General features: G+C 46.9%; 1 protein-coding gene across 1 annotated transcript; it reads left to right on the top strand.

Annotated features, from left to right (window-relative positions):
• The first annotated feature begins 13,742 nt into the window (after positions 1–13,742).
• On the top strand, positions 13,743–18,300 carry LOC144739564 (meteorin-like protein). The gene is made up of 4 exons (XM_078622499.1): positions 13,743–13,843; positions 15,101–15,489; positions 17,808–17,867; positions 17,987–18,300. The coding sequence occupies exons 1-4, from the start codon at positions 13,743–13,745 to the stop codon at positions 18,298–18,300; spliced, it is 864 nt and encodes a 287-aa protein (XP_078478625.1).
• Positions 18,301–18,865: the final 565 nt, after the last annotated feature.

Here is an 18,865-nt window from a genome sequence, read left to right on the forward strand (position 1 = left end):
CGGGGATCGAACATGTGACAACGTTGGAATGGTACAAGTGAACAAATGTGGTCGATAAACGTGCATTAAAAGCTAACAAACTAGCATTTTGCTCATTCGCACCACACAGACACCAGTGGGAGCCGCGTGCATTGGTGCAGGACTGCTAGCGTCCTACTGGACGCAGTAGTCGCCAAAATATGCCACAGTACTTGGATATTGAATTGTCTGTCCAGAGACAAAGGAAAGACTGGTGACAGACAGCTCGGTGATGGTGGGCGAATGGCCAGTGGTGAACGTTTCAGTGACTGAATGAATTCTTTGCTCCTCTATGGTCATTTTGGCTTCACCCCGTACGCCATAGTGAGAATTCCAGGCTGGTTTCTGTTACAGTGACTTAGGGCAACAACAGGTGTGTGCGGCGTGGGAACGGAAACGTCGCCATTGTAACTATTCCAAGTCAGTGTACCAACAAATTGATTTAGAAGTCTTTCAACATAATACTACTATTTTTACATTATGATGATTTCTGTGATGATATCAACACACTCCTTTCTTACTAGTTTGACAAGAATGATGTGAGAAGACGAGGTGAAGTGCAAAGTGCAAAAATTATTCACTTAGCAGGGAGATTTTATTAAAAACCCTTTACTTGTTGTACCATGGTACACATCAGGAAAAAAAAAAACTTCCAACGACACAATAATTTAAATTTAGTTGTCACAGACCACGTACAAAACTGTTCTACTTCACTGCAAACTGAGGTTGTAAATAGACTGTAAGGCCACACGGGTTACCGTATATTGACCCCCAATGGGAATATTTTACGTAATTTTTTGTTTCAAACTTTTAATCTTAACATTTTTTGCTTCCCACAACGTTTACAGATTTGAAACAGTCTCTGAGTCACTGGAACCGGTGTTCGTTCTTGGACAAACTACCTGCACATTTCCATACAAATGTCATGGGGTTGATATTTAGTCAGCTTAGCTGCTATAAACTCCAACCAAAACCTGCGCCCCCCCATCTGTTTCAAAAGATTTGCAGCATTGGACCTCAGTCTCCTTCATTTTCCACTCTTCATGCAGAGAACAAAGAGGCCGTTGTTGAAACCACAGAGGGTGTAGAAGCAGCAGGTTTATGGAGGTTTATATTGAATGTGTTCTCTCCCCAGAAACCTACTCAGCGTCTGGGTACGGTTAGGTTGGGAGTGTGTTCCAGACACGATTCTGACATTGAAAGATTATCATCCTGCACATCAGGGCCACAGAGTTTGGCTCTTTATTTCCACTGCAAGTTTTATCGTGCTTCTTTATCTTCTGGAGTCCACAACCACTGTTTCCAATCCTTCCTCATCACGCTTTGAGACCATGAGTCTTTTTTTTTTTTTTTTTTTAATGTGAAGAAATTCCACTGATTGATTAACATAATACAATTATGAACGGACCCCTCCAGTGCATAAAGCCTGCTTGTGGGTTTTGTAGGCTCTGGTATGCTAATCTTCCATCCCAGTGCCGTGAATCTATTGTTCAACTATCCAAACAGCCAAGAAGACCACATGAATAATCCAGCGTCTAATATCTCATGAAATATACATTGAGCGCTGTTCTCTCCAAATTGTCTGCAAAGCATTGTGGCTGTATCATCCTCCATGATTCGTACGTGCTGTGCTTGAGTGAAAGCACTCAGCAGCACCGAGGAGGTGAAGGCACTTGTTGATGCTGAAGCTAAAGGGAACCAGATGTCACGAAGCGGACGTGCGGCGTTGCTTTGCACTGAGGTCATTCTTGAGATTTGTTTTGGCGAAGCTGCATAATTTGCGCCCTCTCACTGGTGTAAACTTTGAAGGCAAACAAGGAAGTGTGCTGTGCAGGTGTGAAAGACGTTGGTCCTCCTGTCAGCGTGATGAGTGAAGAGGAGAGTGTCAACTGAGCCGTGTTTATGTGAAACACAGCCCAGTGGACTTATGAAGGAAACCATGCAGGCACATTTGCATTAAAAGTCAAGCTTCCTCACTGTAGCTTTATTGGCAGCGTCTCTGTTGAGGCAGATATATAAAAAGCAGGTTTGTGTTTCCTATCCTGGGCAATAATTCATGGTGGGAGCGGAGAACACAGTCTTTCCAGCCAAACATTTCACTGGAGCCTCATATTTTAAACCTGCCAATCACAAACGCCACAAAGCTGTGCTAGCTTCGCTCAGGCACATAGTTCATTTAAATATTGAAAATCATCGATGTGACAAAATGATTATTTCTTCTGCTGCTGTAAACAGAAATCTCCTTCCTGTTGCAGTCCAGATGAAAACACACCACGAGGTCAGTTTGATGTAGTCTTATAAGTCTTGTTCATGTGTATCAGCAAACCTAAAGAAACAGTAAATCCGCAGACTTCCAGTCCAGATAGCAAACGTTTTTCTTAAGTTCGAATTATTCCGCAATGTGAACAATGTGAGTGCTTCATGTTAAACTCCAAACCAATAGAGGGCAGCATGTCACTAGAAAGATGGATTTACTCTGAGCAGGAACTATGAACCAGCTGATTTGCGTTCCAACAATTTTCAACTTTGACTGATGAAGACTTTACGAGCACAATTCGTAAATTTGGGTTCAGGCTGAAAAAAAAATCACCATCACTGGTTTATAAGCCTGATCAGTGACATAACAGTAACTCACTATTGCCTCTTGTGGAAGAAAATGGTATTGTGATGACGGACATACTGTAGTTTGTTCCTGCACAATGTGAATGACAAATTCAATGTGAAATTTAAATACTTTTGCCCACATTAGTGGGCAAGTTCACTTTGACATTGTTTGGTTACTAACGTCATCAGTTGTCTTAACAATTATTTCTTCTTTTTCATGGGTGAAGAAGGCTGCGTTTCTTTAACCATTATTTCATCACTCTAAGTAAAACTGTACTCATTTTTCTTCATCTTGTTAGTAGCTATTGTTCTTTTCTCCGTGTCGTTTCCGAAGTGCTGCTGCTCTTTTCCTGTTCCTGTGTGTTGGCTCGGTGGCATCAGCTACGGCCGTAAATCAAGATATTGTACAATAGAAATGAAGCTTAAAAGGAAACTATCTCACTGTCGACTGGTGTCATTAGTCTTTCTCCATTGCAACATAATGATAAGTTAAAGCAAATAACATCTCTCACCATTTGTTACTCACGAAAATCTGGCTCGTCAACTCTCTCAGTCCTGCCATGACAAGTTAGTCCAACCTGTTCCCGCCATATTTAAGAATCATAACACAAATATTAGAGCTTTAAACCTCTCACAGTAGTTGTTTGCACACATGGAGACGTGCTTCAGGAGAAACTACTATAATCTACTGGCTGCTCACTGTAAGTTTGTACTCAGATGTGGAATCTAGATTCCACATTGTGTCACGATTCTATAAATATTAAAGAGAATGTTGAGCCATACATGACATGCTGAACACGTATTGTTTTGTCTTCACAAAACAGCATTGTCTCTCATCAGATCCTTCACATGTCCAGTTCCCTAAGAACAACGTGCAGGTTCATTCCTAGGTACACACAAAAAGCTGCAAACGGGGGCCCCCGCTGTCCTCATCCATTGTTGGGGTTCTTTGACACATCAGTTGAGGATCAGATTGCTTTTGTTGGGCCGCTCCCAGGTCCACGCTGCTTCTGTGACTTCAAAGGGCCATGTCAGTGCGTGTTAGCGTGGATCCGAGGTGGTGCGAGTGCGACTCAGCGGAGTGTGATCACCAGGGGCCACGGTGCATCGCCAGGATGAACACCGTGTTGCCTTAGCAGGCGAGGTAGTCATGCAGCATTGACAAAACAACCACACAGAGGGGCAGGAGAACGAAAAAGACAGATGTGTGGTCAAAAAGACGGGGTTGCACAGGAAACACTGTTGGAGGCTGAATTCATAGACTCTGTGATAAGAAAGTCACAGTACAAGAAACACGAGACAATTCTGAGAACAGAGCCAGGTTGGCTCGGTTGTGAGTCAGTGTTATCTGCTGTGGACTGAATGTATGTGCAATCTTTGATAAGAGGACGGAGGTGAGGCAGGTTGGGAGAGGATGGTGGGGGTCAGGAGTCACCACACAGGAGGCCAAACATCCTTTCCAATAAAAACACATCCCCTGGTGGCGTTGCAGCCCGACCTCGCCCGTGTCCAAACACAGCACTTCTCTTCCCTACACACCTAGTCTGCAATAACACGGGGAAATTCATTGGCAACAAAGTTTGGATTATGACAACTGAGCGGATTGTCTGTTATAATTTCACCATGTTTGCACTCATGATTAAGAATGTGATGTTTTTCTGTTAACGTGGTCGTACAGATCCATATGAGAGATGACATGTTCAGGCACACAGAACGTATGAATGAAGGCAAACACTGCAGCGCAGATGGGAGTTGTTATTCTCTACCGCTTTGACATGCTGAATTTGACTTTTCTGTGTGCAGGTTGCAGGTACCCCCCCCCCCCCCACAGCTGGAGTGTGTGTTTGGAGTTTGAGGTGGCGAAGCCTCATGTGCAGAGAAAGAGGTGTTTCATCAGCAGGTGTGACTCCTGACCCTGCCGCTGTCTCCGTCTGTCAACACACTCGAACCTGATGTGTCGGCTTTGGGCAAGGACAGACACGCTACGGCACCACAGGCTTTGTCTGCTCACCTGCTCACATGGATACACTGTCCGTTCCGTTGAACTGCAACCACACAATTCAGCTCCTGAAAGTGTTTACGATTTTCAAAAACTGCAGAAAAGTAGGTGCTATTTATGCATAAATTGTCTGTTATTGGCATAAATACTGTTTTTTTCTCAGTATAGTAGATATGACATAGTTGCATAACTGGACTGCCCCTTTCTGAGTAATGGCGAGGAGATGTGGTAAATTTATCGCTGATGGTCAGCAGGAATTCCTTCACTACAGATGACATCAAAGCCCAAACATCCATTGGCAACAAACCAGTGAGCTTCCTTAATTTATTTTCTACACAGCAAGGTTAATGTTCACACAATGATAACATTCTTGGCTGAGCGCCTGAACGACACACAACCACGTGCAAACTTTCATTCAACTGCCAGATGATTCCAGATGTTTCCTAAGAGGATGAAGGGCAGGGGAAGCTGCTCGCAGACAAGCATTAGACTCGAGTACGAGTTGGAAACGTACCAAATGGACCCACACAGATCTCCGTTCTGTTTCCTCCCTACCGGTGAGGGACCCGTCACAGGCCCATAGATGTGATTTATCTTCCCAGGATGTGTCGGGCGCGTGGGGAGGATGAAGGGGATGACATCCTATCATTAAGTATAAAGCCCCATGATAAGAGGCAGTCAAGGGACGGAATTAAGGAAAAACACATTTTTTTCCAGAACACAGTTTTCTCCTTTTGATCTTTTTGGCATCAAGTGGGAGTGTAATGACTCATTTTGGGGCTTTTTCAACTGGCAGCAGCATCAGGGTTCATCTTGTGGAAATATAAGGATTTTCTATAATGCGTTATAGTGCAGCTCTTCAGAGCTTGAGGTCTGTGCTTTGGTCCATACAGACACGTGAAAACACAAAGAGGAGCTTAGTCAGGCTTCAGGTACACGAGCCACCTACATTTTTCCTTATTATATTTCATAAACGCAACATCGCCAAAAGCCTCAAAACTCTATAAACGTCACCGGCAGTGAAAAGACGGTGTGTTTTTCACCTGAATAGGACGAGTGTTACAATTACGGGGTTACCGTACGTACAAAGGGGCCCATTGTGTGATCTACAACTCCTCAGGCTGCTGGTGGATCTGAGGCTTGGCAAATAGAGAGCGGGACAGTGTTGAGGTGCAGCCCGATCCCACCGCTGAATCGCTGGCTTTGTCTGCAGATGTGTCCTCGGATTTTGATCATACAGTTGAAAGATGTGGGGCGGACTCAGAGCTGCTGTACTCAGCGTGTAGTCAGGTCTGCACATGTTTAGTCCTGTTATGAACACTGAAGGCTTCAGCTATCGGCTCAGTTTCAACCATTCACACATGTGAAATGTGTTGACGGTGCTATGACTGACTGAAAGGAGAATGTGAGAAGGAGTTGTAGTACAAATAAGTAACTATTTGATGTCCTACCAAGGTGTAAAATGTGGGTTCTAATGCAAATCTGTCAATTCATCTTCAGCCACTTGAGGCAACAGTGAGCTGGTTTAGCATTAATAAGAGCCAATCAAGAATTAGCTGCTCAAATCACATTGCGGCAAAAAGAATAGATAGAAAACAAGTTAATTTTGCCTTTTTGACTAATTTTAGTTTGCTGTGTTGTCGTGACTCGATTATCTGTTCTGGCAAATTTGAAACAGATCCAATGATGTCAGTCAATTTAAGTCAATGAATACTGACTTACTCCACTTGTGCCTTCTGTGTGTGTGTGTGTGTGTGTGTGTGTGTGTGTGTGTGTGAGTGCACCTGTGGCTGCAGGTGGTTTGATTCACCTGCATGTCTGATCGTGACGCTCCTGTGTTTCAACAGGTGTCAGCCAGCACAATAACATTAACTCCTGCATGAAGTACATCAGGGCAAGAAATACACAGTGCTTGTCTTTGAGATGCTGACCCTCTGCAGCTGTACACTGTGAAAATAAAACTTGAAACTTTTGCAAATTCAAAATATCTCAGAAATAAAGCTTTTCTGTTTGCAACTAACAGTAACTTGTCTGTCCAGCAAACTTCTCTCAGTCCTGCTCTAACAAATATTTCCAAGTCATCATAACAAGGATTACTGTTCTGCAGCCCTTAAAAACAGCTTTAGAAACCCCATAGATGCTCTGGAGCCCTTGACTATGGGCTTCAAAACATCATCAGGGCAGTGGGCTGTGGCTCAGTTGGTTGGTAGTTCAAATCCCAGCTCAGAAACAGCCAGAGTGTCCCGAAATGAATGTCCTAGAGGGCCTGCCAGTGCCTTGCATGGCAGCAGCTGCCCATTGGTGTGTGAACGAGGTGAATGTGAGGCCGTTGCGAAGTGCTTTGGGCACCACACCGCAAAAAAGAAAATGCTCAGAAAATGTGAACCATCAAGGCAATACATACGTTCAAAGTACTAAGGTCAACAACAGCATGCAAAAGTTGAGAAAACTTCTTTTTCACAGTAGTGAACTGTATGTATTTCATTGTGAGCACATGATATGCTCCAGCACACAGCGCCACAAGACTTCTGACCTTTTCGAGGCGCGTGTCAACACACCGAGGCACATAACCTGAAGACATGTGAACCGAGCAGACAACTGGCTGATTCAAGTGTGCAGCGCTAAAGGTGCTAGCTTGCGTGTGTCAGACCCTGAGCTGCTTAACCGGACTGAGCGTGGAGTGGAGTGGAGCGCCGACTAACACAAAGCACAATAATAAGATCACAGAGCACAGCCTCCACGCTCAGCTCCTATGATCCCTCAGCTGATCCTGCAGCTGATCTGGCAGCCGCCGTGTTTGCCTCCGTCAGCATCATCAGCCTCTTTCCACTGTAGCCACGCTGCTGCACGTTCACAACTTCTTCGTATCAGGTACCACCTGCCTCAAAGTCAAAAAGAATCTCTGGGTGTGAGCCTTTAAACATCGTCTCACACGATTCCAGGGTGATTGCATGATGAGTTAATCCGAGATGTTCCAACTCTCATACCGCCTGACGATCGTAAGCATGTATACAAGAGGTTCCTGTGCGTTCACACTGTACGGATATTTGCCTCTTTACTTCCCCTCGCAGACATGTCAACGCTGTCTGATGAATGTGGAGTGATGCCAGTGACAGCTGGTGGTTGACGTGTCAGAGCAGCTTAACATGGAGCTGCAGACTCAAGAAAAGAACACGGCGAAAACACAAGGGAGGTTTGAAAAACAGGTTGTGTCTCCTTTAGTACAGACGTTCAGCAGTCGCTGAACAACCAGATAAGTCCGACATACTGTCGTCTTTACATGAATGTGCACAACGATATTGGCAAGTGTGGCATCAGACTGTGACAAAAGGTCATTTGACCCATGGAAAAAAAAAAAAGTATTACGTAGTGAATTTCCACACTGAAGAGGGCATTTGTCCATAGCTCATCTCTGTACAACCACTGCACACCCACTGGTCACACACCTGCACCGTGTGACAAGGACAGTGGGCTCAGGTTCATGACCTTTGGAGACAGGTCACGTAAAGTCCAGCAGCACCAGGCGTCAGCTCGTCCCTTCAGATCTTCCAGCATTAGACTCAGGCAACTCCTCACTGTTCAATGTGTGTTGTTTTTTGCTTTTGCTCATTGTGTATTAAGTGTTGGTCATTTGTGCACTAGCAGGACCCTGGAGGACACAGACCCAACACGTGATCCATGTGTTGCCTTGGCTCATGCATGCCCGTATTGTTTTTTCCTGATTTGAGGCCACAGATTAAAGGAGACATTTGACTTGGCGGAGAGGGTTGCAAAAGTCTGCTGCTCTTTTTTTTTCCTTCTTCTTCTTCCTCTGCTACAGCCCTCATCAGAAATACAAGTACTAGGTAATAACATTGTGATTATGTCATACCCTGGGGCAGACAGGACTTCCCAGGTGCAATAAGTTAATATATAATATAAAATATACAAGTGAGTGTGATTTTGATTTTATCTCATTTAGTTTACGCCCCAAAATCTTGACACTAAAAGGCGAACAGACTTTCTTTTTCTTCACTGCTGAGCCCAAACTTGCTGCTTCCTGTCACCTGTGAACACGTCTGTCAGTCAGCTGAGTTTCACCCCCGCTGACAGACATCCTGGTCTCTAAATAAGAACCACTCTGCTTGTGTGCCAGAGAACTGAGGCACTGCTCCAACGAGCAGACCACTGAATTTCCATAAAGAGTCATCATGCTTGATTTGCACCATGATTTGACTGATTGTTATGATGGTAGTAGTTGGCTGCTCATTCCTTTGGGCCAACCATGTGTTAAACTTTACACAACAGAGGAACCTTTATCCTCCTGTGCTTCCTTTTCTCGTACTGTCGTCCCCTCACTCTCCTTGTGTAAACACATTGGTTGTTCATGTGAACTGCACTGAAACTGGTTGCATCAGCTGTGTGTGTGTGTGTGTGTGTGTGTGTGTGTGTACAGTGACGTCAAAACACTCACCAATAAACATGTCTACATGAGCGCTCTCGTTTAAACCTACCAAGCCAGGAAAGTTTCCTTCCGAAGTATGAACAAACGTAACAGGACGCTATCTGAAAATGCCCGGGGGGGGGGGGGGGTTTAGACTCATCTGTGCTGACTGAAGACAGTTCCGAGCAACTTGCAAAAGAACACGGAGCATTTGAAATTGATAATATTTGGATAGTCAAATGTGTTAAAGTCCACCGACACTTTCCAAAGTTAGAGCCGAAGTGTTTTAGACCATGTGGGTGGAGTGCAGGATCAAATCTCCCTCTGCAAGCCAGACGACCTGGGGATTAACAAAGGAAGGCCCTCTTGCGTGTCCCCTCTCTGCTCCGCAGTCTCTGAGTCTCCCATGGTTGTCAGCCAGCATCAGTGAGCCAAATGGCTGAGTCTTTTTGTGTACAGCATCCTGAACCGATTGGGTGAATTAGGGAATGAATGTAACCATTAAGGACACTTGCATGTCACTGGGGCCATGAAGAAGATGGAGGGACATGGGCCAGGGCGCTTTCTCCACAGGAAGCTATGAGAATCAGATCACCAAGACTAATCTGGAGAGCGGAAGTGCTTCTGCTTAGAGTAGAGGGAGGCTGCTGTAAACACACACAACTGCTGCGGTACCGGACCCTGTCTTGCAACACTTGGCGCTAATTAGTCCACATGCAGGCGCGCCAGCTAATCCTCAAACGTCTGAACCACCTCAATCTGTTTGAAATTCAAAGGCAGCGGCAGGGCGAAATCCATTTTTACCGTGTTTGCTTTCACAAGCGTTTCTCACCCACTCGGGCGAGCGGTCAGTCGTCGGAATAAGCTCTGACCCAAATTCTTCGTGTGAGCCCTTCAGAGCAGCAGTTCCTCGGGTTTCTGCGTGCCGCTGAGAGAGGGCTATCGAGAGGCTGATAGCGTGGTGTTAAGAACAGCCTGAAGGCATCAAGGGATAAATTAGCCTGGACTCTTAAGACGCCGCGATGAGGCCTGGGCTAAATCTAATCTCCTCTGCCCCTCCGTCCCCCCAACCCGCGAACCGAAGGACCATAACATTCTCTACAGTTCCCCTTTTTGTATCTTGATATGAGGCTTGTGGGTTTTCTCCCTCACGCAACGCACACGCACCCGGAGCATCCCCATCAGGACTGGAACAACAGGCAGTCTTTGTCTTCCCCTGGACTGCAAAAACTTTGTGGAATTTTGAGTGAGATGTGCCAGATGCTGCATACTTTCAATATGTCACTTTGCTTCCACATACTTGTCGACCGATTCTCTCTCTGCACGGACTTCACCACGAGCGGCGCACAACCTGTGGCTTGTGATGACTGAGACGCGACGTTCCAGTGCTGGAATGAACGCCATGCTCATTAGCATCTTGTTTAGGCAGTAGACTCAAACAGCATCAGTCAAAGTGTCGGAGGAGATACGAACGCCGCGTCTGTCTTGTATGGCTGGCACTTCAAAATGACAGCGCTCGCGTTTGCTGAGAGGAATGCAGACGCAGGTTTGAGCCCAGCTGCATTTCTAACAGTCTGGAAATGAGCCAGCGGAGGGACGATGACAGGCAGACAGCCTCTCGATGGTATCAGCCCCTTCCAAACTACTTGCGCATACCACAAGATATCAGACATGCTTATGTGACTGAGGTTTACAGTTTATCAGTCCGAGATAGCCGGCACAGAGAAGCAGGCTGGGGCCGGCTCTGAAGATGACCACAGGTTTGGCACCGCTGGACGTAGTTCTATAGAGAGAGAGCAGGAGGTTTAACAATGGCATAAACCATCCATCCTGAGGATCACCGCAAAAATCAATGACTGTGTTTCATAAAACAGCCAACGGACGTTTGGTTGATTCACCTCAGTGTTTTACAATGGCACCCCTCAGATATTTAGACAGTGACGTAGGTGCAACAACTATTTTTATTGTCAAGACATAGTAACGTTGTTGTGAGCGGAGAATGAAGCCACATGCATGTCTGTGTTGTAATTCAAGCTGTTTTTATTGAGATGCATGTTTCTGCACGCGAGTTCGTTGTGTGATAGCGAGGCGCTGGAGTGCATACCCAAACATTCCAATGACATGATCAACAACAATAATACGTGACATGAATGTAGGTCACGCACCTTCTGCTCATGAAAATATGATTGTTATAATACAGATGAATTCATTCTACCTGTGCTTTAGACAATGACGTGCTATATGTGAGCGCTGGATGACTGTCAATAGGGGGCAGTATATGACATTTGTGGGTGTCAGAGGTTAGGAAAAGAAACAAAAGAATTGTTGTCACTGACGATGGGTGGTGCACAAGCGAAAAGCTAATAGCTATACTTTGTTTTATATGAGAACTATATCGACAGGGGCTAGCTGGTTAGCAATGCTAACCTGTTATGATATCACATCACCATGACAACTCTTAGATTTAGATTTGTCCGAATTCTGTGGATACTCCTGTTGCACTCTGGAACGGTTCAAACTGAAACACTTCTCTGTCCCTTGTCAAAAGGTTTACATGTTCTAGGCTTCCTGGCTTTCTCAGCTCACTGTAGTGAAACAATAAAAGAGAAAAGTTAAAGAGAAATGGGACAATGAGAACAAATAGTGCTGTGACACACACACAGACACACATAAAAATCACATCCTGTCGGCAAGCTAATCTGCTTTATGGCTGCTTTTTCACCTGGAGGCTCGTTGAGGACGTAAAACAGAGTCACACTCAGCAGAGTTTGGGACAACAGGCCTAAAAACAACAACTTTAACCTCATAAACCTCAGCAGCTCCATCCTGTCGACTCCCCAAACTACAACTACTACTCTTCATACCGAAACTACACCTGACCGTCTTTGTTTTGACAGCCAGGGGTTGTTCTGCCAAGTTTCACTTTGGAGCCAATAACAGGAGAATGATTAACTGCGTGTCACTGATCTGCCATTGATTTGTTTTTCCATGTCTCTCTAGACCCACCAGCAGTGAAAACCTCTGACAGGTGGAGGGCGATGGCTGAACGTGTTTCCTCTGAGCTGAGCTAAAATAACAAACATGTGATCAAGTCACTGGAATAATAAGAAGGGAGCATGGAAAACAGGAAAGATTCATCTCTTGGGAGCAACATTTGTGTTGTTTCATTATGCTCTACACTAATATAACGTGTCTTATTTTGAGAGTGAAGTGTGATGGACATCATGTCTGGATACACCCTGAAGTTCTGTTACCTCATCGGATCTGCGGTTGCACAAGCAGATCACACTCTCACCGAGCAAGATTTCAATCCACCAACTTCATGACTCAGGAGTTGCTCAGTAGGTCTGAAGAAGTGTTGGTACTGATTTGTTGCAGTGGGGAAACAAACCTTAGGTGCTTGGCTTTGGTGGCCAGTCCAAAAGAAACCAGATGGGAACAGTAGCAGTTACAACTGCTCTGGTTTTCCTCGTCAGACAGGTTTCATTTCCATGCCAAGCCAATGCAACGAATCTTGTCTCATAAGAAAATGTTGTCCGGGATCTGGCACACGAGTGATGAGCTTATGTTTACAGATGCACTCAGTGGTAACGAACGCTGCTGCTCTACAAGCCCATGCAGCTCTTTCCAGTAAAGTACCGTCAACTATGAGGTTATGAAGGTTCAAGCTTTGGTTGTGTGTCAGTTTGGCTAAATTGGAAAATGGATTTTCATTGTAATTTCCAAAACCATTGTCATTACCGTTGGTTTTCAGGCATGTGGCCTCCCAGTCATCCTGTCATCAAATAGCACTGAGGCAATATTATAGGATTAGAATTATTTCAGGAAGAAAAGGAGATGTGGTTCGGTGACCTTTTATGCATTAGATATGTATGTGGTCAGTATGTAAAGAAGTTACCATCAGAGCCACAAATCAAATCGATTCTTCTGACATTATGGCCGTAATGCTCCGAGATGATTTGTGGTAAGTAACTGTCCACAACTCCATATCGGCAGCTTATTCCATTCAGATATGTCAACTGGTTCCTCGACTCTTATGGTTATCAATTTTCGTATTATTGATATTTACGTAATAATTGCTGAAGTTCAGTCTATGCCATAGATAAATCACGACTGTATCTTTCCTACCATTTAAGTAAGTTTGTGTAGACATGTTTTGCCCATTTTTTTAGATAAGTAACATTAAGAACACTTCACCCTTACCTCAGTATGTGTATTTGATTCACATTTAAATGATGTTCTTTGTTGCTCTCATGATATTTTAAAATTACATCGCCGTCGAAATGTCTGTGCATCGCCAGACGGACCTTCTGAAACTTTTATCAAAGTTCCTACGCACATAAAAGCACCAGCGAGCACTGAATCACTGATGTCCGAGCACGTTGTGAGCCCGTGAACGCAGCAGCAGTGATAAACCGCTGTGGATGGGGTGTGACGTGGATTGCATTCAGGCTCCGGCAGCAGGGTGGAAAAAACTCACTCCACATTTTACGGAGCGCTGTCAACACAGAGCGACACGGTCGGGTGTGAATACGCGCCCTTTGTACGACGGAACGTCGAAGAATAAAAGAGTAAAACCCCGGAGTTCGACGCCGACTGAGCGGACCGGGGGCTCATGGAAACGCTACGCAGCTGGAACCACGGCGGCGGACTTTCCAGTTTCAGTGGAGAAGAGGCCAAGTGAGCCGCGAGATAAACATGCTCACCCCGATGCTGCTGGCCGCCCTGCTGCCTCTGCTGCTGCTCTGTCGGACGTCTTTCGGACAGTATTCAAGTGACCAGTGCAGCTGGAAGGGCAGGTGAGGATGACCGAGCCGTGTGCGTTCGACTAAAATCGGTTACGATCGAAACTTCCGTTCGCTGCTGCAGCGACCTGATCGAAACTAGCAGACGGGTGGATTGAAAGCAGGCAGCGGGAATGAGGGAAAGAATGCCCTGAAGATTCCTAAAACTACACGACAAACTACTTTTCCTGATTTGTGTGTATGATTTAAAAACGTAAACGAGATCAGTGGTTCTTTGGGGAATGACTTTTTGATGACATTGAACGCGTCATATGTATTTAAATGGACATTGTCCTCAAAGCTTTCTTCTTTGAAATGTCTTTAACTGGAGAATCAGTTTAAGTTTCACCACCTTCACAATATGTTTGCTCTTTAGAGGCTGTAGGTGATTTTTGATTCTTACCATCCCCGGGTCATGAGGCGAAGACAATATTCATCTCTTTTCCCAATAATCTGTTGTTCATTAGTGAGACAGCCAACTAATCTGCTTTAATTGCAAGCAGAAGTGATGAGGTTAGAATGGACTTAATTAGAGGCACTGAGGGAGAGAGTCTGGTTAGGAGGCTTCAGCTGCATATGCTCAGCATGTGCCTCGGATTACTTTAGATCTATGGCAAATTTGAATTTCAGCATCTCATTTTCAACAAGCCGGGGCGTTTCTCCTCCAGAGTCAGAAACCACTGGCTTGGCACGCTGAGGCAGGAGGACTGCTGATGGCTTCCTGCCTTCCAGCTTTGCCACAGAATGACTGACGGCTGAAGTTTTCAAACCCTGACCAGGCATTAAGTTCTGGATGGAGTCATTTGGTCTAGCTGGCGCCAGAGTCCGAAGTGCTGCCCGGACAAGTCTCTTCCACTTTCTTTGGTGGCTTGAAAGAAAGGGGAGGTTCGGTGCGTGACCTGCATTTGCACTTGCATGCAGCGGGCCCAGCTACTGTTGCTGCCGTTCTCTACTTAGAGGCCCCTGTGTCCATCTATTCATCCGTTTCTTACCCCAGACTCTTCCCAAAGGCATCCTGCCAGTGGTGAGTTTTGCCAAAGCTCTGGGAGGAACAATGCGGTACGGGGAGTGTGTGCTGGAGGTCATTTTGGCTGCTGCGGCTCGTGACTGCTCATGCAGCCGGTCTTGTGCACAGATGACCCTTAATGCTGAAGCAGGAATGAGGCCTCATGTCCAGCTGTCGGTGCCTCGATTCGATCGGGGGTCAAACCCTCAGCGTAGAAAGTGTTGATGTGCTTCACCTGGATCACAGACGTTTGTCTTCTCCTCTAGTGGTCTGACTCACGAGGGCCACACCAGGGACGTGGAACAGGTGTACTTGCGTTGCTCCCAAGGGTCTCTGGAGTGGCTCTACCCCACGGGGGCCATCATCGTCAACCTCCGACCCAACACCGTCTCCCCGGCGGCCTCCCGGCTCTCCGTCTGCATCAAACCCTCCAAAGAATCCCTCGGCACCAACATCTACTTGGACCGTAACGGAAAGCTGCGGCTGCTGCTGCGCGAACGGGACCAGGCTCAGGGAAAGGTGCACTGCTTCAGCATTCAGGAGGGGGCGCTCTTCATCGAGGCCATCCAGCACATGGACATCAGCCGGCGGATCACGGCGTTCCAGTACGAGCTGATCAGCGACAGACAGGGAGCAGAGGCCAACGCCGTCGGTGGTGAGTAGCTGTGATTGTCGGTGAAACCGGGTTCCTCTGTGTTCCTCTGTGTTCCTCTGTGTTCCTTTGGGTTCCTTTGGGTTCCTTTGGGTTCCTTTGGGTTCCTCTGTAGCTCTGTGCTCCAGCTACAGCCATCTACTGGTGGAAACTTTTATTAAGTTGGACTATGAGAGTCGGAAACTCCCGATTGGCTCCAACACGCTGCTGACGATGAAGCCAACGTCTGTTTGTCTGTGCTGGGTTTGGAACAATTGTGTTTAAAAAAAAAACAACTGTCGAGTATCAAAACACACATTCGCAACTGTCCAGACGATTCAGCTTCGGTTTGATAGATTGCTGTTAGCTGAACCTTTTTGTATTCGGTGTGTGTGTGTGTCTGTGTGTGTGTGTGTTGAAGGCCGCTCAGTGGGCCTCCGCTGAAAAACAGCCGTCTATTTTCACGCTGCGTACCTGCCAAACCTACATAGTTTCAGACTTCACAACTGTGCGGCCAAATGTGTTCCTTTCCACCTAAAGCAAAACACAAGTGGTACCGGGCCCACGTGAGGTTTTACGGCTCCCTGGGTTCACATCCCTGCATCGATACCCGGTGCAGCGGCAGGAGGAGGGAAGGGGTTAAAAGTTGACGAGGTTCCACCACATCAGTGCGCCGGGCTCTGTGGGATGATCTGACGCTGGGATGTGGCTGCCCGGATGAGCCCTGGCATGATTCATGAAGACAGTGGTCTCGTGTCATCTCAGGCCTCAGCCGGTGGCGTCGTCGCTCTCCTGCTTTGTCTCCTCTTTTTTTTCTCTCTTCTTCTTTCCCTCCTTCTTCTTCTTTTCTTCACCCTCACCCGTTGTGTGGATTAATTGAGTTGTTCACCATGGAGCTGGAGCGTATCTCCAGCCAGATGTCGGGAGAGCCCCCGCCCCAATCCCTGTTTTGGTATCGTTCTCCTCTGGTTTCCTTTTAAAATGATTTCTTCCTGTCTTTCCCTCTTTTTCAACATTTCCTTTCTTACTTGTATATTTATCATTCCTCGTTTCCTCTCGCCCCTCTGAAGATGTCGCCCTCCTCTGCCGGCCCATTTGAAGTGGTTTTAGTGGTATTAACAACTTGTGGCGTATTACAGTGGAATTCATCAGCGTCCAGATGTTGCCGGGACACTGTATCACTCTCCTCCCGGCCCTCCGTCCCCCCTCCAGCCCTGTGAAGTGGTTGGGATCAGAGCGCTGCTGCATGTGTTTGGGGCTGAAGTGAGATGCTGACTCGGCTCCGGGTTCATTCCTGCGGTTCTGTTTCTTGTCTGACACGCGAGCGCTGCTCGGCTCTGCTTTGAGGGAAGAAGGGAAAAGAGCAGGGTTTAGACGGGGGCTCGCTGCTCCGTCTGATGCTGTGGCAGCATGGCGGCCCACTTCAAAGCACCCGTCTGTGCGCCGTGCTCGCGGCTCTGGGCGAGGTGCGCTGCTCTGAAGTCTCCCGGCTCTCCAGCTGTTTCTTGAGCTGCCTGAGCTTGTGGCTGTTTGACCCCTGATCTCTCTATTGATGCAGCGGCGCCTGGTGTTGCTACACGAGCCGACCTAATACGTGCTTTACCCCTCCCACCCTCCCCCTCGGGCTAAATATACGCTTCACCCCCCCCAAAGATACCAGAGGGCAAGAATCCACTGTAGGCTGGAGAGGTTTTAGACTTTAACAGCATTAAACATTTTAATACTGGTGCTCAGACGTCCTCATTTTAACCCCCCCCACCCCCACCCCCACCCCCACCCCACTGTCCAGTGCTGACTCAACACCCCATCACCTGCCGCCCTGAGGAAAGCCAAAGAGGGGCTAATAAAGGCCTTCTGGCCGGGACCACCTGAGTCCACTAATCACTGAGCTGACGTCTCATTTAGGAGCTGCTCTGCCATAAAACGTGTCTGGAGGACAGACCGCTGCTCTCCAGCCGCCAGTCAAAGGTGAAAGTTGGTCGAGGACAAACAATGGAAGCCTCGTTTTCCCCTTTGCCCTTTTATGTACCTTATACCTACATACCTTCTGGACAGAGCTCAGCTCGGCCATGAAGACTTAGCTCGTGTCTCCGTTTTATCCTGTTCATCTGCTCCTTGTTTGTCACGGAGTGTCAAGGGGGTTCCTGCCCAACCGCCCCTCCCCCGCCCACCAACCCCAAGCCTCAAACACACACGTCCACCCATCAGCAGAGCTGATTTTCTGTTTTCAGCCGCTGTCACTGGGCGCTGGAAGGACATCGGGGACTTCTTCTGTTTCTGTCACTGGTCCTCTGCTGACTTTGCCCCCCACACTCATCCATCCTCTCTCTGCGTCCCTCTAGCTCCCTGTCAGCCCTGCAGCGACGCCGAGATGCTTCTAGCGGTCTGCACCAAAGACTTTGGTAAGTCTGGGAGAATTCTTTACTTCCTGTTGTTTGTGTCGGGCAGTAAAACCAATCCAGTGCCGTGAAGACGCGCTCGTCACCAGCCCATAAATCTGGCCTGGCTCTGTTTTCTCCAGTGGCTCGAGGAAGCATCAAGAAGGTGGAGCAGGAGGAGGAGCAGTCGTCTGTCACGGTGGACATCAGTCACCTCTACAGGCAGAAGACCCAGGTCTTTATTCCCGGGGGTGTGAGGGTACGGAGATGGACGGGCCACATCAAAATGCCTCGACAATGTGGGGTGAAGTCCGGTGACGGCGAGTTCCTCTTCACGGGGACGGTGAGGTTCGGGGAGGCCTGGATGGGCTGCGCTCCTCGCTACAAAGACTTCTTGCGGTTGTACCAGGAGGCGCAGCGGCTAGGGACCAACCCTTGTCACGTGGACGCTGACTGAGCCGCGTCGTCGTCCTCGCTGGAAGAGGAGAGACTGAACTCAGCCCACTTCCCTCCGAGCAAAGACCGAAGTGTTGTCTGGACGGCCGTCCGAGCTGACTGATGTGTTGCCCTCCTGGCAGACGAGGAGTCCCCAGGTTTTGAAATGTAGCAGAGCCCCCCGTCGGTTTTCCATGTGTATAAAATGTGAATGAACGTTGTATATTTTGAAGCGCCGTGTGCTTTTTGTAAAAATCTTGATGTACAGTTCTGAACTCGTTTCTTATGACAGAAATATATTAAGTGAAAGCCTTTTATTTTTATTTTGTTTAAAAAAAACTATTCACAATTTAAGGCCTGGATTTGTGTGCAGTTCAGGCTGTACAATTGGGGGGGAAAATCACCAAAAAAAACATACTTTGTTTTGTTTAGTTTTTTTTGCCCTTGAGAATAAAATGGTTTATTCCTTGGACCATCATTTGTGTCTGTGGTGTCTGCATGTAAAATAAATAATAGATTGATGTCATGTGGCCTCATCAATGGGCATATTGAAGCTATTGTTAAAATCTAATTTATCTTGACACGAT

Source organism: Lampetra planeri, unplaced genomic scaffold (assembly GCF_965212315.1).
Source record: "Lampetra planeri unplaced genomic scaffold, kcLamPlan1.2.h2 scaffold_1571, whole genome shotgun sequence".
In the NCBI taxonomy this organism is placed as follows: domain Eukaryota; kingdom Metazoa; phylum Chordata; class Hyperoartia; order Petromyzontiformes; family Petromyzontidae; genus Lampetra; species Lampetra planeri.